This window comes from Dromiciops gliroides, chromosome 3 (assembly GCF_019393635.1).
Source record: "Dromiciops gliroides isolate mDroGli1 chromosome 3, mDroGli1.pri, whole genome shotgun sequence".
Classification (NCBI taxonomy): Eukaryota; Metazoa; Chordata; class Mammalia; order Microbiotheria; family Microbiotheriidae; genus Dromiciops; species Dromiciops gliroides.
In genome coordinates, this window is record NC_057863.1 from 81,474,702 (window position 1) to 81,501,787 (window position 27,086).

Genomic DNA, 27,086 nt, shown 5'->3' on the forward strand with positions numbered 1-27,086 from the left:
ACACCAGCCCTGGAGTCAGGAGTACCTGAGTTCAAATCTGGCCTCAGACACTTAAGACTTACTAGCTGTGTGACCCTGGGCAAGTCACTTAACCCCAATTGCCAGAAGAAGAAGGAGGAGGAGGAGGAGGAGGAGAAAGAGGAGGAAGAGAGGAAGAAAAAGAGGAAGAAGAAGAAGAAGAGGAGGAGGAGGAGGAGGAGGAGGAGGAAGAAGAAGAATCATTTACTGAGCACTTGGTTATATTAGATCCAAAAATGTAGGTGAGCTAATGTAACAGTAGGGAAGAACAATTAATGAAATAATCCTTGTTTGCATTCCATCCCTAATGCTGAGTATTTAAGTAAAGATTATGTGCCTTTGTCAGAAGTATTGACTGAGCTTGGTTTTCTAATTTAAAAAAGTAAAGTCCTATGAAATCCAAATATACTTTCATTTATTTGGGATCCCTAATGATCTATAATCTAGGCAGAGCCACTTAAACAATTAGCCCCGGGAATTAAATGTAAATAGAAGGATAATTAATGAATTTGCTGATTATTCTTCACTGATAAGGAAATTAGCTAGTATTTGGTTACAACTTTTTTTTCTTTTCAAAATTTTTTCAGGGATTTTGCATTGCTTCTAAATTTTTTCAAACCTTTATGGACAAATGAAAGGATATAAATTCTACTCTCTCAGGCATTCATTTTTTCCTAACCAAAAAAAAAATAAATTTAAAGGCAAATTAAATGTTCACATAAGTAACAAATAATGACCCAGATTCAACCAATTTTATATCATTCTAGGACCCATTATATCTGATTTGGGGAGCTCCAGATCTCTAGTTATCTTTGTCTCTCCTGCTGCTTGACTTGGGGCCATTTTATTGCATATGCAAAAATATAGAAAGATTTTCAAGTTTGATCAGGGAGAATATTAAAAGTGCACATGATGCCCAAACACTCATTCTCTTCTCCAAACTGAGATGTTCTTTACCAAAGTGTGAGTATTCAGTTCATCAACTGATACCACCATCACTTTCATAAAAGTAATTAAGCATTTCAGGATTTTTGCTATATCCTTCAGCACTTCTAAAGTCATCCCCACTTTATCTGTGCTTCCTCCTCTTAGCCTTTCTCTAAATTCCCAGCTGAGGCCTTTTTGTTTGTAAATCCTGTTTGAGCCTTTTTCTCCCCTAGCTCTAACCTCAGAATATCTTACATTAAATTACCCGGCCATTTCCTGAACTATTTTTAGTGAAGTGACTGTTCACACACACATACACACATCTCATGGTATCTGGCTGATTTTCTCTCGATTCAAACCATGGAGTGATTGTTCATGGCTTTGTGCAAATATGCACTCTATGAAGACACAAAACATGCCCCTGATGATAGAGACTCTAAAGAATCATCTTACTTTCATAAGGAAACAAGGAATAACTGGAGCAACCTGTGGCTTACTACTTAGTAGTGATACATTACACCATTCCAGGATGTATTGTAATCTCCACTTATTTCCGAACCCCACCTTTTCTTTGTGGTTTAGGAAAGTGTAAATCAGCCAAACACCATGCACCTTGGATACTCTTCTAAAACTAAATACTACCTTTCCCTAGCCAAAGCTCTGACCAAACTTAAACCCTCAATTTCAGCCCAAGCAAAATGTCTGGAGCCTCTGTTTGAACCAAAAATAAAAACTGGAAACTTCCCTGTGGCAGGAGAAGAACAAAAGATTAATAAAGCAGGAAAATCCTAATGACTTCAACCTAAGGCAAAGATCTTTGGGGTATCATTTGGGGAACAGTTTCTTGTGACCAGTAACTCAGTTATGAGCAGTTAACTCTCATCAGAGTGCAGAAGAAGGCATTTAATTTTGTCTCTAATTGGTCTTGTATCATCAGGATTCAGCTGCAGGAAACAGTATAACCAGAAATTCTTGCTGCTTTGTTATAATATTGGAGGAGACTCTACAGAAGTTGCATTACTTAGGATCATAAGTTTACAACTAGAAGGGGTCATGAAAAATCACCTAATCCACTCATTTTACAGATGAAAAAAGTGAATCTCTTCCTAAGAGGAGGGGACAGAGCAGGGAGTGGCAGCGACAGTGAGGAACCAGTGAAGAACTCAAGGAGAAGAGCAAGGCCATGGGAAAGAGAACTAAAATATTGGGAGGACCTACTTTGACTATTCCAATGGAAACTTGCCACAAAGAACTCGTGTCTAATTGGCTCCTTTATTAGATTTACCAAACTAGTGAATCCATGAATTCTATCCCATTCTGGGCTTTGCTCTGCTGCATGGCTACAGACTGTCTTCACCCTTATCTCCAGCCAACTCATAGATGGTTCAGTTCTGTGAGAAAATAGTGGGTTTGGGGATGCCCAGAGAGCCCAGCTCGAGAGGATAGTATTGAGATTGATTGGATTAGGGGGCAACTAGGTGGCGCAGTGGATAGAGCACCAGCCCTGGAGTCAGGAGTACCTGAGTTCAAATCCGGCCTCAGACACTTAACACTTACTAGCTGTGTGACCCTGGGCAAGTCACTTAACCCCAATTGCCTCACTTAAAAAAAAAAAAGAGAGAGAGATTGATTGCATTGACTTTGACTTTGTTGATTAACTCACTTAAAGTTGACTTGATTGAAACCACACCTGGTCCTTAGGGAGGGTGTGTTCTCTGAACTCTGACCTCAGCACATTCTGCTCATAGACCGCCCTCAAGTCCAGTGAACCAATGGATTTGGGTGATGTTAACCAATTAGCTTTGAGCAGTGTGGAAGGGCCACCTCTCCTCTGGACCCAGAGGAAGCTTACATACTCAGGCTCTCTGACATGCTTGTGTGGCTAGATAGGCTTCTTAACTTTCTGAGCCAAGTGTTCTCTCTTTACTAATATTTGGTATGCTTTAATAAATGCTTAATGCCCAAAACTGGTGCTAAAGCTTTTAATTTATAAGTAACAAATATATTAGAAACCCCAGGTAATTTTCCCTAAACTTGGGACAGAAATAAAATGACCATATATAATTTTACTCACCACAGTTCTTCACAAGGTAGATCAGGTAGCTTGGAATGTATGGATTGGTATAATCAATCAATATCATAAAACTAAAAACACCAGATATACTGATGGGTCAGTACTGTGATTTTTATGACAAAGAACAACATTACAATGGGTCAAATAGAGAGTTTTTCCAAACTGGGTTGATCATTACCTGCCGTGTCAAAAAACAGCAGAGAGACAGGGCAGGTGGCCACCAGAAGGTATTATCACTATCCCCCAGAGCATGCTGAGGCCTATCATACATAAAGTAATATACTTAAATCCTCATTTCAATGAGTCAGCAAACATTTATTAAGGCCTTACTAGGGTCCAGGCACTGTGCTGGATACATAAAATAGAAAACATGGTCCCTGCTCTCAAGGAACTCACATTCTAATGGGGAGGAAAACATCCAAGTAACTTTGTACATCAAGATGTATAGAGGGGGACAGCTAGGTGGCTCAGTGGATAAAGCACCAGCCCTGAATTCAGGAGTACCTGAGTTCAAATCCGGCCTCAGACGCTTGACACTTACTAGCTGTGTGACCCTGGGCAAGTCACTTAACCCCCTTTGCCCTGGAAAAAAAAAAAGATGTCTAGAGAGTAGATGGAAGGTAATCTCAGAAGAGAGGGGAGTTTGGAGGGAAGGGGTGGAAAGGAGGAGAGGGGAAGGTCCAGAAGAGACCGCTTGTAAAGGGTAGGATTTGAAGAGTCTTGAAGGATGCCAGGGAAGTGAAAAAGCAGAGGTAAGGGAACGTATTTCAGGTGTGGCAAACAGCCATTATTGCCATGGTGGGAAAGCAGTTATCCTGTGCTAGGAACAAGTGGGCCAGTGAAGCTGGATATAGGGAATGTAGGGAAGGGAGTAAAGCATAAGAAAATTGGAAAGGTCAGGAAAGGCCAGATTGTGAAGGTTTTCAAATAATAAATTGAGGATTTTCTATTTAATCCTGGAAATTAATAGGGAACCATTGGAGTTTATCAAGTAGTATGGGAAAATGGGCAGGCATACACTTTAAGAAAATCTCTTTGATGGCTGAGTGAAAGATAGATTGGAGCAAGAACCTTGAGGCAAGGACACCTTTTGGAATGCTATTTCAGTGGCCCAGAGAGAGGATGATGAGGGCCCATATGAGGGTGATGGCTGTGTGAGTAGAGAAGGGGGTGTCGACAAAATTTGTTATGAAGGTAGAAATTACAAAATCTGACAACAGTTTGCATTATGTGATTTAAGTGAGAGTGAGGAGTCAAGGATAATCCCAAAGTGGTAAACCTGAATGACTGTGAGGATGGTGGTCCCCTTTAAAGTTGTAGGGGAGTTCTGAAGAGGGAAGCATTTACAGGGAAAGATAATGAGTTTTCACATTGGATTTGTTGAGTTTGAGATGCCTGCAGGACAGCCAGTTGGAGATGGCCAAAAGACAATTGGTGATATATAACAGTAATTTAGGAGAGAGACTAGAGCTACACATGTAGCATAGAGACAATAATTGGACCCATGGAAACTGATAAGCTCAACAAGTGAGATAACATAGAAAGAAAGGAGAAGAGAGAGGACCAATCATGGGGGTGGGATTCATGGATAAGTGGGCATAGCCTGAATGAAGATACAATGAAGGAGACTGAAGAGGAGTGGTCAGACAGTTTAGAGAACGAAAATGAATGAAAAAATGAATGGAAAAAGAAGCATTTATTAAGCACTCACTATGTGCTAAGCACTAGGGACAAAAATAGGTAAAATAGTCCACTCCCAAGGAGTTCACATACTAATGAGAAAGACAACACATATGAAAGGTTTCAGCTGCAATTCAATCAAAAGGCCCCAGGGTCATTTGGGTGCAGTAGCAAAGAACATAATGCTTTCTTCTTTCATGTAATTTCCACTGATAAAATCATATGTTTCTGATTGCTATCTTACCATTCTGTATGGAATAAGATTAGTATGTCCAACTACACAGCCAATCAACAAGCATGTAAGTGCTTCTGCGAGCCAGAACTGTGCTAAACACTGGGAATACGGAGGAAGGCAAAAACTAGCCACTTGTTTTCTTTCTGCAGTTTAAGATAGGTAAAATTTAGTGTCTCAGATGTTTCCACTGGGTTCAAAAATTCAGTACTATAACAAGTACAAGATGATGGAGGAATGGCTAGACAAGAGATCATCCTCAAACTATCTGGGGATTTGACAGGACAGCAAGCTCTATATGAGTCAAAAGGATGATCTGTCAGCCAGGAAAACTAATTGCATTAAAATGTGAGGTATAGTATCCAGGATGAGGGAGGTGACAATCCAGCTGTTCTCTGCCCTGGTCAGAGCACATCTGGAGTATTGTATCCATTTCTGGGTGCAACATTTTAAGGACACTGATAAAAATGCATCCTGAGGAGAGCAACCAAGATGATGAAAGGCCTCAAATTCATCTCATATGAGGACCCATCAAAAAAAAAAAAAAACAGAAATAATTAGCCTAGAGAAGAGAGGATTTAAAGAAAGGCTATTTTTTTTTTTTTTTTGGCGAGGCAATTGAGGTTAAGTGACTTGCCCAGGGTCACACAGCTAGTAAGTGTTAAGTGTGTGAGGCCGGATTTGAACTCAGGTCCTCCTGATTCCAGGGCCGGTGCTCTATCCACTGCACTACCTAGCTGCCCCGAAGACACTTTTTAAAATATCCTTTCTTTATGGCGCATTGGATAGAGCACCGGCCCTGGAATCAGGAGGACCTGAGTTCAAATCCGGCCTCACACACTTAACACTTACTAGCTGTGTGACCCTGGGCAAGTCACTTAACCTCAATTGCCTCGCCAAAATATATATATATATATACCCAAAAAGTGTCTTCAAGGGGCAGCTAGGTGGCACAATCAATAAAGCATCAGCTCTGGATTCAGGAGGACCTGAGTTCAAATTTGCTTTCAGACACTTGACGCTTTCTAGCTGTGTGCCCTTGGGAATGTCACTTAACCCTCATTAACCCCCCCTCCCCCAAAGTGTCTTCAAGCATGTAAAAGCCTCACCCAGAAAGAGGGATTGGACGTGTTCTGCTCAGTCCCATGACAAAATTGGGAGCAGTGGGTGGAAATTGCACAGAGAAGAATTTAGGCTTTGTTGTAAGCCAAAACTACCTCAACAATACCTAAAGTGGAATGGGCTATTGCGGGAGGTTGTGGGTTTCTCCTGAGGAGAAAGGTTCAAGCAAAGACTGGATGACCATTTGTCAAATAAATTGTAGAGTGGATTCTAGTTTAGAGACAAGTAGGATTAGATGGGCACTGAGGGTGCTTCCAATGCTAAGATGTTATGTTTTTGTACATAAAACAGTTGTTTCTCATGAGACTAAAAAGTTCTATTATGAAAATGACCTTTTTGCCAAGCATTTCAACTGTCTTTGGTAGTAGTAACCTATAGTTGTGACAAGGGATGCAGGACAGCCACACTGTGTACAAATTCACTTCACTCAGTCTTTTTTTTTCCCCTAGGGCAATGACTTGCCCAGGGTCACACAGCTAGTAAGTGTCAAATGTCTGAGGCTAGATTTGAACTCAGGTCCTCCTGAATCCAGAGCCAATGTTTTTCACTTGTACCACCTAGCTGCCCCTTCACTCAGTCTTTTTAAGTGTCCCCCCTGACTGCCCTACAATTCTTTTCCTGGAGAGATTAAAAATAGTGAGTTAAACAAAGTGTTAAGGTGAAAACTAAGTAACCACTTGGTAAACTTTGCTCCAAAGCAGATATTCCTCCCTGTGGTTTAGTCACCTGTAATACTGAAAAGTGAAGATGCAAGTTCTTTATGTTCTGTGGTACCAAAAAAAATTAATAAAAGCAAAGATGCAGAGACAAAGTGACTCAGAAGTGAAGACGGAGGAAGGTCAAGCAGGAGGACCCCTGTGTCTCAAACTTAGTTATGTGTTCTAAATAAGTTGTGCAGAGTTGTCATAATCAGTTACAATAAAATAGACAACTCTGAATTGAAAGACCACAGTGTTCTTGGGAATGGTGATTTTCCCCCCTTGTAATTCTGCATGCATTGTATGTTTTGTAAAATGAAGTAGGCTTTCCAATTCCCAATCAGTAACTCTGAAGCACTGCCAATTGTTTAAAAATATTTTTAAGGAAGAAGAAAAAAAATCAGCAAAATCAACCAATGCATTGAAAAACAAATGAAAATATACGTAGTGCTCTGTTCCTATATGCCTCTCACGGCTTCAAAGGAATAAGGAGGTATCTTGTGCTGTCTCTTCTTTAAAACCATTCTTGTTCTTTGTAATTTTGTAGTTTTCACTTTTCAATTGTTTTGTTTTGATTCTTCCCAATTGCATTATTGTGGTCATTATGTATATTATTTTTGGTTTGTTGGGGGGGGGGGTTGGCTTTGCTTACTTCACTCTGCACCAGTTCAGTTCTACTCTGTATTCATATTAATCATTTCTTACAGCACAGTAATATTCCGTTATATTCATATACCATACCATAATTTATTTAGCCATTCCCCATTCAATGGGCATTTACTTTGCTACCACTGATAGTGCTGCTATAAATATTTTGGTGGGTCTTCTTATCAGTGACCTACTTGGAGTATATGCCTAGTAGTAGAATCTTTGAGTCGAAGTATGGGTATTTTAGTCACTTTATTTGCATCTCTACTTTGGATCTGCTGTTCTGCCCTTGTTTCAACTCCATAGAACAAGATCCCTTCCACTCCAATAAACCCTGGTGTCCCAACCCTCAAACCCCTCACTGGCTTTCCTGCTTCCTTTCCTGTGCTGTTTTCTTTCCCCTTTAGATTGTAAGTTCCTTAAGGGCAAGGACTGCCTTTCTTTTTATTAATTATAACCCCAGTGCTTAGCACAGTGCCTGGCACATAGTAAGCACCTAATAAATGTTCATTGGATTGGATTGGATAATTGGCTTTTCAAAATGGTTGCTCTAATTTGTAGCTACATTCACAATACAAAAGTGTGCCTATCTTTCCACAATTCCTCTAACTTTGACTATTTTCATCCTTTGTTATCTTTGCCAATTTGCTGAGTTGTTTTAATTTGCATTTGTGTTATTAATAGTGATTTTTAGCATTTTTTCAGATGGTTGTTACTAGTTTTCAATTTCTCTTTTAAGAAATGTTTGTTCATATTCTCTCACCACTTAATTTCTTGCTGAATTACTTTTGATCTTATACTTTTCTGTTAATTGTCTTGGATACCAAACTCTTATCTGAGAAATTTGACAAAAAGACTTTTCCCCCATTCAGTTCATCCTAAATGCATTAATTTTATTTGTGCAGAAGCTTTTTAATGTTGAAGAATCCTTGTTAATACAATATTCACCCACAACTTTCCTCTGTTCTCTGAATTCATCTTTTAGGTTAGCAATATGTGTGTTATGTGTGTGTGTGTGTGTAAGCAGAACACAACAGTGTTAAATTTTTTGATGCACAGCACTTCTTAAATTTCACTTGATAAAATTTCCTCTCTTCTTCCTTCCCTTTTGTTTTTCCTTCCATATGATGATGTGAGCCAAGCAGATAAAGTCCGAGCTGGGGAAGGTCCTTTGTTCATTTTACACATTGTGCTGTTCGTGCTGGCTAACAAATTGTCTGAAAATAGAATTTGATTCTATTTTGAAATCACTCATTTGTATCTCTTACTTTTCTCAGTTACTGACCTTCGCTCTCAGTTGCTGACCTTTGGCTCAAATAAGCAGGTGTACTTGGTCTTGCCATCGCCCCTTTGGTGTTCATTGCACCAGAAATTTCTGATAAGACTCACTCTCCCCATTGACTGGGGACTTTGCTATCAGTGAAGATAAGTGAGTGGCATTAGAAAAATACAGAATTATGTTCCTTATAAATCACTGACTAGACCTGTGGACTGAGGAGGGGAAGGGGAAGGGAAATCATTTGATAAAGTCACCATTAGTGTCAGCTTAATGATAGGAGCTTGCAGAGGTGTAACCAACAAGCACAAACAGGTACAAACCCTTTGATGGGTCAGGGAGCTGCTCTCACTACTGAGTTTCCACTGTTATTGCTAGTACCAAGTAGACAGAAACATGGGACCATCAGATTCAGTCCTTCATCCCAATAATAGGGAGAAAGAGAGGACACAAAGCTGAAAGGCAGCAAAGAGAGGATCCCATTCCCCATTAGCTAGCAAAGGGGTAAGAGAGGCAGATAATCCCAGCCAGTGTGGCAGCATTGACCAGCCAAGCAGCAGGCTCAAAAGATAGTAAAGGAGTAATTAGGCAGTCCTATAAATGGAGTTATTCTGATCATTCTCACAGACAGCTAGGCTTCAGCACAGGGTTGAGGGCAGGAAAAACCCAATATTAAACAGTAGGGTGCAGAGAAAACAGCCCTGGACCCCAGTTCAAATCCTGACTCATTGTCATTACCTGAGTCATAGTATGTCTTTAGACAAATCTTTAGGCCCCTCTCTGGGCCTCAGCTTTCTCATGTATAAAATGAGGTGGTTGGATTCAGTGATCTCTGAAATCCCTCCAGCTTCAACACTATAATATTTATCAAAATTAGTGAACTTTTGGAACTTTATTTGCCATCCATTTTATAGTATTAGAAACTAGTGGGCGGTGCCAGGGTCCATATTCCTGCCATTAGTGAGCATAGTTCTCAGCTGTATGTATTTTCATGCCTAACCTGACAAGTGTACTGAAGCTATCATAAAGTGATAGCACTCTGCCCTTAGCCCTGCTGATTCATTTACTCCTCCAAGGTCTGCTGAGGTGTGCCTCGGTGAGTGAACACCCACCAGGAACGGCAAAGCAACCCTGATAAATGCATTTTATAGATAAGGAAAATAACATGGAAAGAAGCGTAGCAGATAGTGGCATTTCTTACCAGGCACCGTGGTGTAGAGTCTAGAGTGCTGGACTTTGAGTCAGAAAGACCTGGCTGGGTTCATTTGTGTCTGTCATGTTGTGGCTCGGGGTCCTAGAGCAGGTCATGGAATCTTTCAGGGCCCCACACAACTCTTTCAAGTTAAAGAGTACAGAGCATTTGCAGGGTTGCATCATTAGGGATTTTCTCACCAGGAATTCTCTGAACCAAAGATGTCAAAACTCACTGCCAAACCAGATTAAAATGTAACTGGGAAATGCTTAACAACATAAATTTTTAAAAAACAATATGACATACATAATGTTAATTTGTGGTTTTCTAAATCAACATGCAGCCTCTTCTATTTGAGTTCTATACTAAGGAACACAGGTCCAAACCAATAGATAATAACTGATTTTACATATGTATATATGTGTGGGAGGAGAAAGAAAGAGCTTTGTATATATGCAGTGTGCCCCAAAAATTCTTCATGAAGTTTTATGCTTTAACTTATCATATTTTGGTGAAAGAACATAATACTAGTTATCAAGAGAATAGGGTTTTTGTTATAATTCAGTTAGAAACATGTGCCTTGGGGAGTTTAATTAGCCATTCCATATCCTCTACTTAGTGGTATAATTCTCTATTAAAGTTACACTCTGTTGCATCATTTCGATGTGAAGTTGAACTTGATTCTCAAAGGCTGCTTCAGCATTGAACAAGTTCTGGTAGGTTCCAACAAAGCTGGGAAATGTTCAAGTACAAACATCTGAAGATTGGCCTAGCAAAGTTCAGAAGCTATCAAACACAAGGTTAACACAGTAAGGCTGGCCATGATTGTAGGCATCAGAAACTCATCAAACAATCTAGTATGGCATAAATGGGGGGGGGGGGGGCAGGGAGACACTTCAACAATCTGCGTTGGTAGTTGCTAATGAAATCAAAGGTCCTTGAAGTGTTTAAGTAAATATAATGATATAATAATTGCTTGTTATTTTTATAATATGGGAGATGACATTTATTTAAAAACCATGAGCTGCTCAAATAATTGGTATTTTCCATGTTCAACATATTATTCTTCTATTGTTGGTTCCACTCTCAACCTTGAGAGGGGGGAAGGGTTGTTTTGTCTCTGTGAATTTATTTCAGCTGTTTTTGAGGCTTACTAATAATACAAAAACCTTTCCTATATTGACTAATCATCAGCTTTTTAGGGTTGCAAAACCCTAAGAGATTGAGCTATAATAGATAAGGCTTTTATTTCATTGATTATTACAAAACTCAGTATTTCACACATGAGCTCTTTAACCTTTTCTACACAGTGCAAAAGTTGGACCATCTTCATTGATACCATTTACAAAGAACCTATTTCTATTTACAAAAAATGTAGGAGCTTCCTGTCTACAGTCAGTTTTGCCTTGAGACATGGCCTGGTACAAATTCAGGGCGCTATCATTTTTCATACACATGAATCATCAAAGGCAGTCTTAAAGGGAACATAAAGCCTTTCTACTTTATATACATGTGTGTGTCTATGTATGTATATATGTGTCTATACATGTGTGTATATATGCATGTGCATAGATTCATGCATTTACATACATATACACATACATGCATTGTGTGGGTGTATTAGTCTTAAGCCTTATTTAGCACTAACTGGCAAAGACAATACCTACCCCTCGAGTGTCAGAGCAGGACAGAGCCCCAGAATTTTAGATGAGGGATCATTGCCCCTTTACACTGTACAATGTGGTTCTGATGGGAGGCCTCAGAATAGAGCCCTTCAGAATGTAAGTTCCTTCTACTTTATTTTAGCCTAGAACAATGTCAGGTCTTGGGTTGCCTGGTTTCTTCCCCTTAGAAACTAAAAAGTGGGAGTAAAGCTCAGATAGTTCAGCAATTCAGCTATACTAGTTGAAATCCAATCTAACAGTTGTTATCAATTGATTGCTCTACCTCTGGTTCATAATTCCTTTAGAGATAGGAGAGTTTGGAGAGTTGAAGAGGGCTGAAGGAAGTGACTAATCCACCATCTTTTTGGTCACATAACTTAGCCATATACACAATGACCATACAAAATAACACCAAAGGGGCAGCTAGGTGGCGCAGTGGATAAAGCACCAGCCCTGGATTCAGGAGGACCTGAGTTCAAATGCGGTCTCAGACACTTGACACTTACTGTGTGGCCCTGGGCAAGTCACTTAACCCTCATTGCCTCACCAAAAAACAAACAAACAAACAAACAAAATAACACCAAAAAGAAGCTCAAGTAAAATTAAATTTAATGACAAATCTTGGCCTTGGGGAACAGATGAGAGAATGCCTGTCCCTCCTCTCAGAGAGGTGGGGCACCATAGGTACAGAACATTGCATACATTGTCAAATGCAATTGTTATGTTTGACATTTTTACTTAACTGCAATGGTGGGGACGTATACTGGGAAATAAGGTACGGCAAATCAATTTTTAAAATTGTAGTAGTGTCAAGAGTGCTACAGCCCAGAATAAGTTGAGACTATCAATGAAAGCTAAGCATAACCAAAAGGGGTGTTTTAACTATTCTAGGGGATAGAGAAAGATCATATAAAGTATAGGACAATGATTCAGGATGGATAGGATGTCATAATAGAGGATGAAAAGAATACAAGAGCTATTCAACTCATTTTTGCTTCTGTTTTGTCTGTCAAGAATTTTCATTGGACAAAATGAAAAGACAGGACAAAAACAGCTGCTAGGGAATTGGTACACAAGATAATTGGGGAAATGGAGAGCACTTAGCAACCCTTGATGAGTTCAAGGCCACCTGCCCAGCCAAAATGGATCCTACAGTATGAAGAAAACCGAAAAATGTGCTCTCTTAGTCACTCTCTGTGACCTTTGAAAGATTATGAAGACAAAGAAAAGTAATGCAAGACTATAGAACAGCAGCAAGTATTCTCCCAATTCTCAATAACAAGAAGAGGATAAAGCGTGCAAATTATAATTCAGCCAGTTTGACTTTAATTCCTGGAAAAATTCTAGAGCATATTATTTAAGGGATGCTTAATGGCTATCTGGAAAAAGGAAATAGTGGTTACAAAAAGCTTGTATGGCTTTATCAAGAACATTTCATCCTAACCTGACTTTATTTCCCTTTTTTAACAAACTTTCTTGACTGGAAGATAGGAAGACTCCTATAGGTTTTGTTTACCTAGATTTTTAACTAGTATTTAATCAAGCTTGTCATGCTATTCTCATTTTTTTAAATGGAGAAATGGGCTATCCAACAATATAGTTAGGTGGATTTCAGAATTGGTTGAATGGCAGAACCTAAAGAGTAGTTATTAATGGTTCCATGCCATCTTGGAATGAGGTTTCCATTGAAATGCCCCATGGACCAGGGCTTTCTCTTTTGTGTTGCTTAACATTTTTATTACTGATGTAAATTACAGCATAAATGGCATGTTTATCAAATTTATAGGTGACACTGGTTAGCATGGTAGATAGTCCACTAGATGACGGAGTGGAGACTCAAAAAAGATCTTGACAGGGTAGAACATTAAGCCAAATCTAATAAGATAAAATGTAATAAGAATAGATGTAAAATCTTACACTTTGGTTCAAAAAAATGAACTTCCCCATTACTAGTTGGGGAGAGGGGAGTATGGCTAGCTGGTAGTTATCAGAAAAGGCCCTGGGATTTTAATTGTACTGAAAACTAAACATGAGTCAGCTGTATGATAGAGCAACTAAAAAAGCCTATGTAATTTTAGGCTTCATTGAGAGGCAGAGTATATAGAGAGAAGGAATGATGATCCCACTTTACTCTGTCCCGGGTAGATCACATCTGGAATATTGTGCTCAGTTCTCGGAAGCACATCTTAGAAGAGACACTGATAGACTGCACGGTGTCCCGAGTAGAGTAACCAGGATGGTGAAGGGTGTCATCTAGGGATCTATTAGAGGAACAGGAGATAGCCTAGAGAAAAGATGACTTAGGGTCAACATGATCCCTGTCTTCAAAGATTAGACTTGCTCTGGTGGGCTCCAGAGGGCAAAACTAGCAGCAATGGCTAGAAGTTTAAAAATGGTTTGGGTCTTTATGTGAAGGAAAAATTGAACAGTATCCCAAAGTAAAATGTGCGACCCTGGGGTGGTGAGCTCCCTCTTCCTCAAGGGCTTTAAGCAAAGGCTTGATGGCAACTTGTAGGGTTTGTTGTAGACAATCCCTTTTCAAATGAGTGTTGAACTAGAGAGGCCCGTGAAATCCTTTCTAACTGAAAATTCTGTTATTCTGCCTTGCTCAGTAATTTGAGGATCTATTCTGTAGTCTTCTACAAAGGAAAGAGTTCTTCCATACACCCTCTTCTCTGCCCTGTCTTAGAAAGTTTGGTAGTACTAAGGTAGATTCTACTCATTCCCTTGTCTGCCTCTATCAGACACTGGCCATGTTAGGTACCATTTACTAACTCCTTCATTTTACAGATAAGAGAATTAAGAAGTTAAATGTCTTGCCCACAACCACACAAGAAGTGGCAGCAACCAACCCTCTGACTCCAAGTCTATTGCTCTTGCTACCATCAAGCATCAATTTCACTGAGCAGGGGTCCAGGATTTAGAGGTCTTATTCACAAACAGAACATAGATCTGGATGGACCCAGTACAGATGAACCCTGGGGGGTTGAGGTCCCTGCCTGACCTCTAGTGGCTGGTTCCCTGGCCTTTTCCAACTAATAGATCTTCCTTTCCCTTCCTAAACTTGGGACCACTAACCTAGGCGGACCATATGATCCAGGACACTACACTGAAAACCTAGACTATGGTGTACACTATATTGATAACCCTTGGAAATCTGCCATTACCAATTAGCCAACACTCACAGGCTCAGGACTGTCTTGCCTATTTAACCTCATTTTTCTCATTTTCCCCCTCTCCTCTGGTGTTCCCATATTTTAAAATGTTTGTTGACAAATTGTTTCTATTGCTATACAAGCACATTCATCAGATCCAGGTTATCTGAAGCAGGTTAGCCTCCCAACTAGTCTTATAACGAGATTACTCAATTCCTTCTCAAAAGCCTTCACCAAAAGCTTCCTCCCTAACCCCAGTCCAAAATGATTCTCTCCTGGTAGAACTTGTTCATGTCATCAAGCAAGAGGCTCATACCCTGACCAGTACTTGTTATTGAAGCTGTCCCATCTTGGATCCTCAATGGATAACTAAACACCGGACAAAACTCCTTCTTCAACCTCCTCCATCAAAGGCTTTGCCTCGTCAAGTCCAGCCACTCTTAGCTGCCCAAATCACAAAGGCATATGCGCTAATAAAAATGTGTAGGGCCCTGTCCTAAAGATAAGTTGGCCCTGTCCAAAAGGACTAAGGTCTACTCCCACTTTTTTCTTGGGAAAAAAATCTCAAAGGAGGTTTAACCGTTGAGTCCCACAGATAATCTGGTATGGGGAAAGTAGTGAGCATCACATTGACTGGGCTTTTACTGAACCTTAAGTGTAGCAGTAAATACCTTCACCTGTTCCCATTGCCCAACCCTCTGATCCTGCCTCCCAGCAGTAGAACTCTGGGCACCAGAGACCAAGGACTAAGTTCAGATAAACTGTACTAAACAGTACCTGATGTTATGGCTCTTGTGATTGCTAACATACTGGCATAATCTCTGGAGAAGGTTGTAGTGGCCAGCCTATAAACTCCTAGTCCTGTATACATACCCAGACATATTCTGCTAACTGTTCAGAGAAAGGAGAGCCAGGCACATATCAGAGCAGCTTGGGCATAGGCCCTCTCCATCCTTCTACTCTCAGTCTGCTCTCTACCCTCACTATAGCCACTCTCTTCTGCTTGACTGGAACATTCTGGGTCCTTAGACCGGCTTCCAATCACCCTTTGCCTCATATAAAAGCATTTGGTCTCCTCCCTAATGCCCCTAATTCCGGCCCCCAGAAGAACTGCATTTAGTTGTTCCCTTTTCTACACACTCCTCATTCATGAGGAGTGAAGAGTGAATTGTTCTTGACAGTTGAGCAACATCTACAGTTCTTTCCTTGTCGGCCTTCAGTATTCCGGCCTCCTGACACAGTCTCCTGACTAGATAACCTCTGGCATCTTTGACCTATTAAACTGTGAGAAACTGGCCTAAAGGAATGCTGAACAAGCAGGTAGAAGTTGCAGCCTCCATCCTCAAAGCTTTTACTTCTTTTGTCATTCTCACTGCTACTCAGAGCCCTTGCTCTAGTCCAGTGCTCTGCCAAACGCTGGAGGCCTCACTCTACTCACTGTCAGGAGAAAAGAAGTGCTGCTTAGTACTTGGGAAGTAAAAGGATGAGACCTTAATTTAAGTATTCAAGCTCTCCATTCCAGCCTCTTTAGTTATGCTTGTCAATTATATATTATTAAAGTTTTCAGTAGAAACAACCCATTCAGAAACCCATGAACAGGCTTTCACTTAGCTAAACAACAAACCAGTCATTCTTGTGGAATGTCTCATCTCTCTAAATTATAATATCTGTTTATTTTTTTTAAACCTGTTATTCTTCTCCTTTAATACTTCTCTTTGTTTTATAAAGAGGGACTTTTAAGTTTACTCTATTGCTATGAATTGCAGAGATGCAATTCAGAAATTAGAAGATTGTATTATTTTAACTTTCAAGGTCTCAGCTAAGGGTTTTGAGTTAAGGGGAAGCCACTTAACTCCTGTTACCTGGAGCAGAAATCTGTATTTTTCACAGAAGTAAATTGCAACTCTCAAAGCTATTTCATAGAAATAGTTCATTTTCTATTGGCAATCTGTTTCACAGTCATTCTTTAGCTACCTCCACCTACTCTCTTTTACTGTAGATGACAATGTTCCTTTCCACAGGTGGGAAAACCAAATAATTCCGTGATTTAGCCATTATTACACTTAACTTGAGAAATGCTGGGAGATTTCTGAGCCCCTCCCGTGCCGCCGCCACCACCACCACCCCAAGCCATATGCTCAGGAAGGGCTAACTCTATGAAAGGGAAAGAATTTTGTCCCCCACCCCACCTCCCCAGTGAAAATGGACCATTGACACTTAAGAAAGGAAAAACAGCCAAACTCTATTAGCTCTATTGTGTATGGTTGAGTAAAATATTGCATTCGCTCCTGATTACACTGAAAGTACATCTCTGAAATGACCCGAGTTCTTCCAGGGGAGGGACTCTGGGCATGAGATGATTGTTCTCCTCATTCATGTCCCTGCTTGGCTTTTGCAGGTGTGAAAGCTGTGGAGCAGTTTTCCACTCTGAGTGCAAAGTGAAGTCAGTCCCCTGCCCCAGATGTGTCCGGCGAGAGCTGCAAAAGAAGCAGAAGTCCTTCTGGAGGAGACTGAATATGGACGAGAGCCTAGAAGAGGCATGCAGCATGTTTGAGCTGTCTTACCAGAACACATGACTGCCAGCCACAGGCCCTGGGGGAGAATGATCCTCTGTGGTAGAATGGCTCTTGAACAAGCCAGACACATACTCTGGGAGGAAGATGTGTCTGCCCTTTAGCTAGAGGTACAGACACATATATGTATATGTTTTCATATGTACGTAGGTACTGTCAAAAGGACCCAAAAGCCTTTGTGGCTGGAAAAACTACCAGTTGCTGATTACATTTTGTCATGATTTTTAGCTGCTTCATCTCAAGCAAGATGTAGTAACGCACATAATGCTTTAGAGGTCACAGACTTTTGTTTGTTTGGTTTCTTTTTGGCCCCCAGGAGCCATTTTATTCTATAGGCAGAAACATTTTCTGCCTTGCTTATTATTTCATTCTGGGGGTTGTTTTGTAAGCAACAATAGTGCTTCGGGTGATTTTTGTGTTATTTATTTTTAGCCTTCACACAAGCTGAAGCAATTGCAACAAGTTGACCCATCCCCTGTTTCATGGGAAAGTTTTCAAAATACAATGACTCCTCTTGGCTCCTTCCAGGACCCTCTATCACCGGCTATGCCCCCTCATTTCAATTTCTGCCACAGGAACTATAAACCCCCTGCTGGTATTTCACCTAAACAAAGTGGAATATCTTGGAAGCCAGAAGCTGTGCTCAGGTGCCTCTTCTGACAGTACTCATCCCCATTTCATCCATGGGGTTAGTTCCGATTTTAAAGTTACACTTTATAAATTGTGCTTCCTGATAAAAGACAAGATTTCTATGAAAAATTGTAATCAGATCATTTGTTGTTATATCTCCCAGCATCCTTTTCTTCATGGGGTGGCCACAGGTCATATGTGCCAGATTATATTCACAGCTATTTTAAATCAGAAATGCCACAGAGAAGCCCAATGTCCTGTCAACAGGGGTGATATTTATGGCTTTTAATGGGGCTGGGCTCAAAAGAAATTATATCATTTTACTTAATGCTGCAATTAACAGGCTGGCAAATAGAGCCTATGATGATCCCACTCCAGGAGAAGATGCCTTCACTGTAACGCCTATAAATTCTTCCCAACTACCTTCTGTCTTGGTTTCCATTCACAGCTGTGTCATGTGGGTCTACTTCATATTAACTCTGCTTTCATGTTTTGTCATTTTTTAAAAAGTTTTTCAACCCATTTTATTTATACTCTTTGGGTACTAAGAATATAAGAATAAGTAATGATATAAGTATACTACTTTAAAAGAAAAAAGTTAGAAAACATATCCACTTTAATATAAAACCATGAGTGCTAGAATAAATAGGAAAAGTACTGAGTCGCTTTGCTGCTGGGCAGGGTCGTGGTGTTCCCAGTGCAGTGTCCTTTTAAAGGCCACAGGTACTATTGTCACTGGGACAGAAGTGGCAGGTGGGGCAGCCCTGGATACAAGATTTGCTTCCGTTCCCTTCCATTAAAATAACTTACTACAATAGTAAAATGTGTCGATATTGAAGGTGAATTCCTAATCGACTTGGGAGGTCTATTTCACTGCAGATGCAAAGCCTTTGGCTTCTTTGTGATTCAATTGTTGCCGAGTTTTTAAAACTTCACCTCACTTTGTTTCACAAAGGACCATCCATGATACATTCATCCTCCCTTTCTCCAGAACTCGGCACATGTATTTTTATGTGACTCTCACACAAAGGAATAACTGAGCTGACTCTGGTGCCGGCAGGCAGTTAGATGTGAACATTTCACCTCTTGACTCACACCAGTCCCTCATACTACAGACCACACATTTAAACTTAATAGCTAACCACCAGGCGTTTAGTTTCTGAATTATACAGTAGCTGGAATGCTGTAGCTGAGGCATGAAAACTTGTTAAAAGGCCAGGCCTATTCATAAGAAGCCTTATGGTGCCTTTTCCTCTTGGAAAAACAGGTTATCTACACCACTACTCCACCCTCCCTTCCTTCTCCCCTTCCTCCCCAACATGGCTTACATACAAAAGAAAAGGGGTGGAAATTTAAAAATAAGCGCTTGGCAGACAGGCAAACAATCTGATCTCCTCTCACCCCCCACGTTCCCGAAATACAGTATTTATATTTTCCAGCCTCAGAGAAGATAGCAGAACATGATCTTTCACAAGAGAATTATAGACCTGCTTATTATAAAACAGATGTGCTCCAATGGCAAAGTGCCTTCCTCCCTCCGCCCCCAGTTCCTTGTCACTGTCGCTTATTTTTTGCCTTTGTTATAATTACTGTATCTGTGATCCTGGCCGTGAGTGAGCCTAGCCATAGTGAGCTGCATCTGGGGACCTGAGGAATAGGATTGCTCCTCTCCTCTTCTAGCACGCTTAATCTCTGTACAGTATTACTCCGTCTCAGGGGTAAAGACACGAATTTGGCCTCACAGGCCCTGTGGCTCTGTTTCCCAAGGTGCCCGTTAAGGTGGCCTTGCTAAACAAGAGTCCAGATGAAACCCACAAGAAAACTGTCCACATCCATCACTTTATGCATGTTCCCAAAGGAAGACACAAAAGTAAAATTGCAATCATCCTATCAGATTTAGAACAGTGGCCTTTGGTCCTTTCCCCCTTGTTGTGAAGTTTCACCAAGGGCCAGCTTTGGCAACCCTGGCTGCCAGGCCTCAGCTTAACTTCTCTGCTGCCATCGCAACATCTGCTGGGGGTGAGGATCACAGACATTTGAATTTACATATGCCGCGAAAATGCAAAGTGACCGTTTATACCCCAGAATGCCTTAGAAGAGTTTATGATACTTCTTTACTGTTTTCAAGTCTAATAAATGGCTTTGTGCAGTGCATTCAGCATTTGCCCCTCCTGTTAGAAAACAGTCAAACTGGATGCAAACCTCATGGATCACTGCCTTCTTAAGGCCCAATGAATATCCTGTTTTCCCGTGTGTTCTGTTTCTCATCCTGGGTTGAACGTCTTACTTGTGAGGCATATAACAAAATGGCCAATTAATCTCCTAGAGCTGGCAGCAGGTTCGAGGAACCTTTCTTCACTGAAAGGGCCAACCATTTCCCTGGTGCGTCCCCTGAGGAAATCGCTTCTGCCAGTGCCAGAACTATCTTAGGGTGTGATATTGTCCAATCTTGATGAAATATTGGCAAGTCAAGCCGTGTAGCAAAGAAGCCAGTTCCTTAAATAGGCCTCAATTTGCACCACTGCAGGAAGGCCACAGAGCCCTTACAATCACTTAACTGAAATGGAAGAAGTTTTCTTGTTGCGTCCAGTTTTCCCCCAAAGTTAAAAAACATTTCTACAAGACAAACCGAGCAAACTTCTTACCTTGCTTTTGCTTCTCTGCCTGTTAGCGGGCAGCATTATAGTTATTTGTACATCCCCAAATGTGAAGCATGGTCATTGTTTGGAACATTTCATTAGCTAACGGACAACCACCTACTAAAAAACAAACGATCCTGCACTTCAGGGAAAAGTGGCTAGGAATATGGATTTCTGTGATTTCTAAGAGATTGATTTTCCCAGCTCTTCTTGAGAGGGAGTTTTCTTTCATTTCTCCTCAGTTTCTATAAGAAGCAGAAGCATTTACAAAAATACAGGACCCCTCTTCTAACCAAGCCACCTGCTACAAGCCGTCCAAAGCTCATCACTGATAGATGGCAAACCCCTTTGGTCTGTTTCTCTTTGTGTATCCATACCTATTGCTGAACGCTGGTGCAACATCATTTTTCTCTCCGCTCCACCAACCAACCAAGACATTTGACTTCTGATCCATGTAAATTTTCTGTATTCATACAATAGAAGAACCCTTTATAAAATAATTTGACATGATTCAGCTGCAAAACAGAAACATTCTCAATGGAAGTTGGACTCTGTTCTACTCCTTCTTTAGAGTCAATCCAAAAACATTGTGGATATATATGCTTGTACTGAACTATTTTCCACTGTAGTTCTTTGCGAACTTTGCTGAAATACCTATACTATAACTGCAACCTTGAACTTGCTTATCCTACTTCACACTAGGGTCTATAAAGAACGCAAAGATTAGCTTTTTAATTTAACACAGTAAAAAGAGACATATGTAATTCTTCATCTTTTAACACTCTCTAGCATTGTCTCTTGTTTTATCTTTTCTTAAAATTAAATTTAAAAGTAGAGAATGTTGTGAACTACTACTGTAGGAAAGAGCTTTGGAGCACAACTCAAAATGAAATACTCAAATTGAATTGTAATTGGGGCTATTTTTTAAAATGCTGGTATCTGTTAGTAACTTTGTTCTCAGGATCTTAATATTTATCCCGGGGCAGCTAGGTGGCACTGTGGATAGAGCACCGGCTCTGGATTCAAAAGGACCTGAGTTCAAATTCGACCTCAGACACTTAACACTTACTAGTTGTGTGACCCTTGGGCAAGTCACTTAACCCCAATTGCCTCACACACAAAAAAACATTTATCCCTACTTGCCACTATTGTCACAAAGGAGAAGATAGGTTATTCATTTAAGTCTTGGCATTTTATGTTCTTGAGAGAGAATATCTGACTGTTAACAGATTGAACCCAACTACAGGCAATTGAGCCTTACTTGGTGCTAGTTTGGACAAACCTATCTTTATTCTTCCCATGTGCTACTTGGTTTTATTAGGTTCACAAATCTTCGATATGAGGTTTTAATTTGAAGTTGATTTATTTCCATTTGGGGGAGAATGTTTGATGCATATTAGAGGACTTTGTGAGACTGTAAGTTTAATAAAAGGTGAGTTTTAGACAGCCCAGCAGCAATGAATGCTAGAGGAATGAAAAAGCATAAGCAAGAACTGTCAACGTATCAGTGGTGGGTTTTGATTTGTTTTGCATTTTTCTTATTCCACATCATTCCATATTATATGGTTCATTTCATAAAGTAACACCCAAAATGATGGAAAATTTTAAAAATATAAATAGGACACAGAATTTGGGGTTTTGCTATTGTCTCTCTTCATGGGAATAGAAGCCATTGAGGGCCTCTCTTTGTAGAAAGGTCTGGATTGAAGCTGACTTGCCCAATTAGGGCAATGAAGGCACCTATGGAAGGGAACCCATCAAGTAGAAACTCTTACCAGGCTGGAGATGAGCTTTCATTTTCTGCTACCCTGCTGCAGACTAGACTCTCTCCCATTGTCTTCTTTGCTCACAGTCCTGCTCTCTAGCCCTGATTCAGGCTTTTTAGCTAGTAAGCTAGCTAGTGAACAAGTGGGCTCTTGTGGCTCCTACTTTGTCTCTGCCTTCCGAGTTTTCTTTCCCCATAGGAGTGCCTTATAGTACTGTGTTGTGTGTCTTTATTCCTGCTTCCAAACCCTTCATTAAACAGTTTGTCTAATCCACTTGAATCTGTCAGATAAGTCTGTTGAGCCTTCAGGATACTCAGCCTAAAATAGGAATCATTTTGCTTGTTCCCCCCCTGGCCTCGATGCTTTCTGCATATGAGATATATACAGGGCCTGCATATTCCGAGATGCATGTCAAACCTTTCACCTTAGTTTAACTCGGTGCCTTAACTTCAAAGAACAAAGAGAATCCTGTCAGAAATGCTTTGCCAAGTTTGAACAGTACCAACTCTAGCTCGTGAGGATTATTGGCCATTTTACCAGGAAATACAAAGGAACCAATAATTTCAACTTGAAGCTGTTTTCTAATCACTCGCTTTTTTTTTTAACCTTTAATTAACTAGACTCAGGGGAATTCAATGATAGCATGAAGGCTTTGAACCAATGGGTAGAAATGATGAATAGCTATTCAAATGTGAACCTATAAAGCAGTGAAATTTATAGCAGTTAGAGGGTCAGGGGATGAATTTGGACACAGGGATTCTTTTCCTTTGTGGCCAGGAATTTTCTTTTGAATGTGCCACCCTATCCAAATAGAAAACCAGAATCCTCTTGGGTGAATATCATTCTTGCCATAGAACACTGTGCTTTGTGTGGTAGATCACCAGGAACAGTTCCCTGGTTTTCAACACTAGAGACCTAAAGTCAAATTTTGTCTTTGACCATAAGCAAAAGTCATGGTTTAAACAGTCAATCACAAAAGGCTATCAGTTTGTCTGTCCTTACAAGGAAAAACTGAGAGGAAGGAAGGATTGCTAAAATCATTGAGGTGTCCTGGGTTAGGATTAAAGAGTAAATAGGAATTCTGTCAGATGCAATTCATTCTCATCCTGCCCGTTCAGGGAAATATAATTGTTCCCTTATTTCTGTGAGTGCTGGGTTCACTTGTACAATTCAGAATAAAGGATTTTCATTTTCATATCATTGTGTATGTGGCAAGAAACTATTTTTCAGTGTGATAATTTATATTTAGATTTTTCTGTCTTTTAAGTTTTTGTATTGTTTTTATTTAACTTTTCACTACTGGGTTTACATTGCATTTATTTTTAAACTGAATGTAATAATGTCTAAGTGAAATTGAAGATGTATTGTTGACAAGCACCTGGTTTTTATGGTCATTTGTAACCTAATTTAAGTGCACCAGTCCCTAATGTGTAAAGGTATCTCCTAATTAATAAACAATACAAAACTAATTTCTTTTCTCATAATTCCTTCATTAAAATATTAACACCATAGACGGTGAAAACCTGAACTGAGTACTGGATGTGATTCCAGTATATTCAAGGCTACTTTTAGTAAAAATGGTATATACCAAAGAGTTAAAAGTACTTTCATTCTAATTTAGTCCCAAAGGTATGTTTTTTTTTTAAATCTGTCAGTCTGAAATATTTATCAGTGCTTCTTCTACTCATTAATGTCATAATGATGATTTGGGACTTCAGAAATACTGTAGCTTTTAAAGGGTATGATAGTAATGCTTTGAGTCTTATTTACTAACAGTTTTACTTGATTACAGCCCAATTTTTTTTTCAGGTCACTAGCATGAAATATTGACCCAGTTTGCCTATGCCCACTGCCCTGCTGCCTTGTAATCAGCAGTATAAGTATATAGTATAGTAAAGGTTAAGTGACAGGTTAGTTAGCAAAATGAAGAAGTTAAAAATTTACCACATGGTACCCAGGGCCTTGAAAGCATTGATGCAACTTCCTCAGTTATTTGACTTATTACTTTGAAAAAGTTTTGTTGCAGTGAGAATCTTGCTTAATCCCCTGACTCAACTTAATTGAGAATAGAAATGCAGATAAAAGGTACCTATTTGCCAAAGGTGATGAGCACTTCCAATCTGACAAATCCCTCTCCCATAATTCCTACCATCATTTTGGGCCTACAAAGGAGTACAGATTGAGAAAACTTGCATCATTAGGAGTGCCCACAACAATGAGAACACAGATAAATCAAAGTATAAAGGAGAAACGGAACCACCACTTTATTCTTTTGACCAAACACTTCCCCCAGCATTTAAGTCTGCCTGACTTTCAGCCCTGCTATTCCCACCCATATTTCTTCATTGGTTGGTCAACAAAGGTTGCCAACAAAGGCAAGAGGCAGGTACCTAAGGCCTTTGACCATTTCCACAAAATACACATTGGTTTCTATCTATCCAGTCCTAGCCTCTCTCCTGAGCTATATTCACGTATCACCAACCACTTTTTGGATATATGAAACTGGAGATTCTCAGAGATATCTCAAAATCAATCTGTCCAAAACAGAACTCATGGGGCAGCTAGGTGGCGCAGTGGATAGAGCACCAGCCCTGGAGTCAGGAGGACCCGAGTTCAAATTCGGCCTCAGACACTTAACACTTACTAGCTGTGTGACCCTGGGCAAGTCACTTAACTCCCACTGCCCCGTGCCAAAAACAAAAACAGAACTCATGATCTTTTCCCCAAAACCCATGATCTTCCAGACTTCTGTTACTATCAAGGGTCCCTCTATACTCCCAATCTCCCAGACTTGCAACCTAGAGATCATCAAATCCTCACCAGCTTTTGCTCCATATATCCAATCCATTACCTAACCTTGTCATTTTTATCTTTATTATAGCTCACAGGTCCCCTCCTCTACACTCACATCCACCAGTCTAGTTTATGCCTTTATCATCTCTCACCTGGTCTATTAGATTAGCCTTTGGATTGGTTTTGTTGCCCTCCCCCCTCCCAAAAAAACCACTGGACTGACAAAGTGATTTTCCTAAAGCACAAATTTGGATCAAGTATAAAGTTCTCCATTTGTTATTTAATGCTCTTCATAATCTGACCCCCTTCCTACCTTTCCATTCTTCTTACACTTAACTCACTTCCTTACACTTAAGATACAGTTCCACTGGTCTATTTACTGTTATTTACATGTGAAATTCTATCTCCTGCCTCTGCCTTTCAAATGACTGTACCCCATGCCTGGAGTGCTCTCCCAGTGTCCCTGGATTTCGTCAGGATTTAGCTCATATCTTGCCTCTGTTGGCCTTTCCAGTCCCCCGGTGTTAATGCCTTTCTCTCTCAAATTATCGGCTATTTACCCCATATGTATCCCATATGCAACTAGCTATGTACATGTCTCCAATCTCCATTGGGCAGGGATTGTTTTTGCCTTTCCTTTTTTGTTTGTTTTTTGGGGGGGCGGTGTTTGCAGGGTGTACAAACAATTAATTTTTTTTTTAATGGGGCAATGGTGTTAAGTGACTTGCCCAGGGTCACACAGCCAGTAAGTGTCAAGTGTCTGAGGCCGGATTTGAACTCAGGAACTCCTGAATCCAGGGCCGGTGCTTTATCCACTGCGCCACCTAGCTGCCCCTAAACAATTAATTATTAATAGCTATAACTAACCTGGAAAAATTATATATAATTGGATTTATGAAAATTGTGATTATATGAAAAATGATTAGTTTAGAAAAATTATAATTGGGCCATAAATCCCTTCGTGGTCACCATTCAAATGTTGAAATATTTTTAAATTGATTAGCCTAATTTGGGGAGCTAATCTGACTGGAGGACTAAACTGGGGACTTTTGACTATTTGGCTATCTGACTTCGTTAATTTAATGTGGGCCGTTGATAAAGTTCCACCACACTGCTCCCAAACCGATAGACTAAAGATTAAGAAGCCTCTTAACCAAATAATCAAAGCAGAATTTATGAGATACTATTTCAAATTAGGAATACAGGGAAATAAAGTGTACAACCTGACTGCTTTTGTGCAGTCTCTTTCCACTGTGTCTCTTTCGCACCTGCTGCTTCGAACTTCTTGAATACCATAAGGGCCTTAGCTGCCTCCGGCCTCAGGGCACATTACACTTTCCCTGGTTTGTATTAAGGCCTGTAACCTTGTCAGACCTGTCTCTCCTTTTCCGAACCGAACTCTCCTCCGTCCTTGTCCGGGCTCCCCTCTAGTCAGCTTCTCTCCTAGTCCGTCCTTCTCTAGTCAGCACCTCTCCTTAATCTTGTGTCTCTATCTAGTCCATCCTCGCTCCTCCTTTCTCTAGTCCATCTCTCCTAGTCCGTCCTTGTACTCAGTCCCTCTCCTGTCTCACTCCCAGGTCTATATATAACCTTTTCTTCTCTCCACTCAAATCTCGGGGCTTCCTTCGCCCCCACAGACCAAGCTAATCTGCCAGTCAGGGCTGCAGCTGGGGGGGGGGGGGAGAAATGCTCTAGCATCACCTGCCTCACCAGAGCCCAGCCTGGACAAGCCCAGTATCTCTCGGATCCCTCCAACCTGAGCGGGGGCTTTTTCCCCCAGCTGTCTGACCTGGCATCTTGTATAGCCCACTGGCTTCCACCCCCCCCTGCTCAACTGAAGCTGAGGAGGAGGGGGAGAGACCCTGAGGGCCTAAGGCTTTCTAATCTCAGCCTAAAGGTAGGGTCCCCAAATCAAAATAAATTTCCACAAGGGCAATGAGGGTTAAGTGACTTGCCCGGGGTCACACAGCTAGTGTCAAGTGTCTGAGGCCGCATTTGA

At 40.5% G+C, this 27,086-nt stretch overlaps 1 protein-coding gene across 2 annotated transcripts in view; it reads left to right on the plus strand.

Moving 5' to 3' along the window:
* PLEKHM3 (pleckstrin homology domain containing M3) overlaps nucleotides 1-23,763 on the plus strand; it is a 245,302-nt gene extending 221,539 nt beyond the window's left edge. For both annotated transcript variants that reach the window (XM_043997007.1, XM_043997008.1), the window contains one exon: nucleotides 17,085-23,763. In XM_043997007.1, coding sequence (XP_043852942.1) covers nucleotides 17,085-17,262 — 178 coding nt within the window. In that variant the 3' untranslated portion in view covers nucleotides 17,263-23,763. The remainder of the gene's footprint in view (nucleotides 1-17,084) is intronic.
* The last annotated feature ends 3,323 nt before the right edge of the window (nucleotides 23,764-27,086 follow it).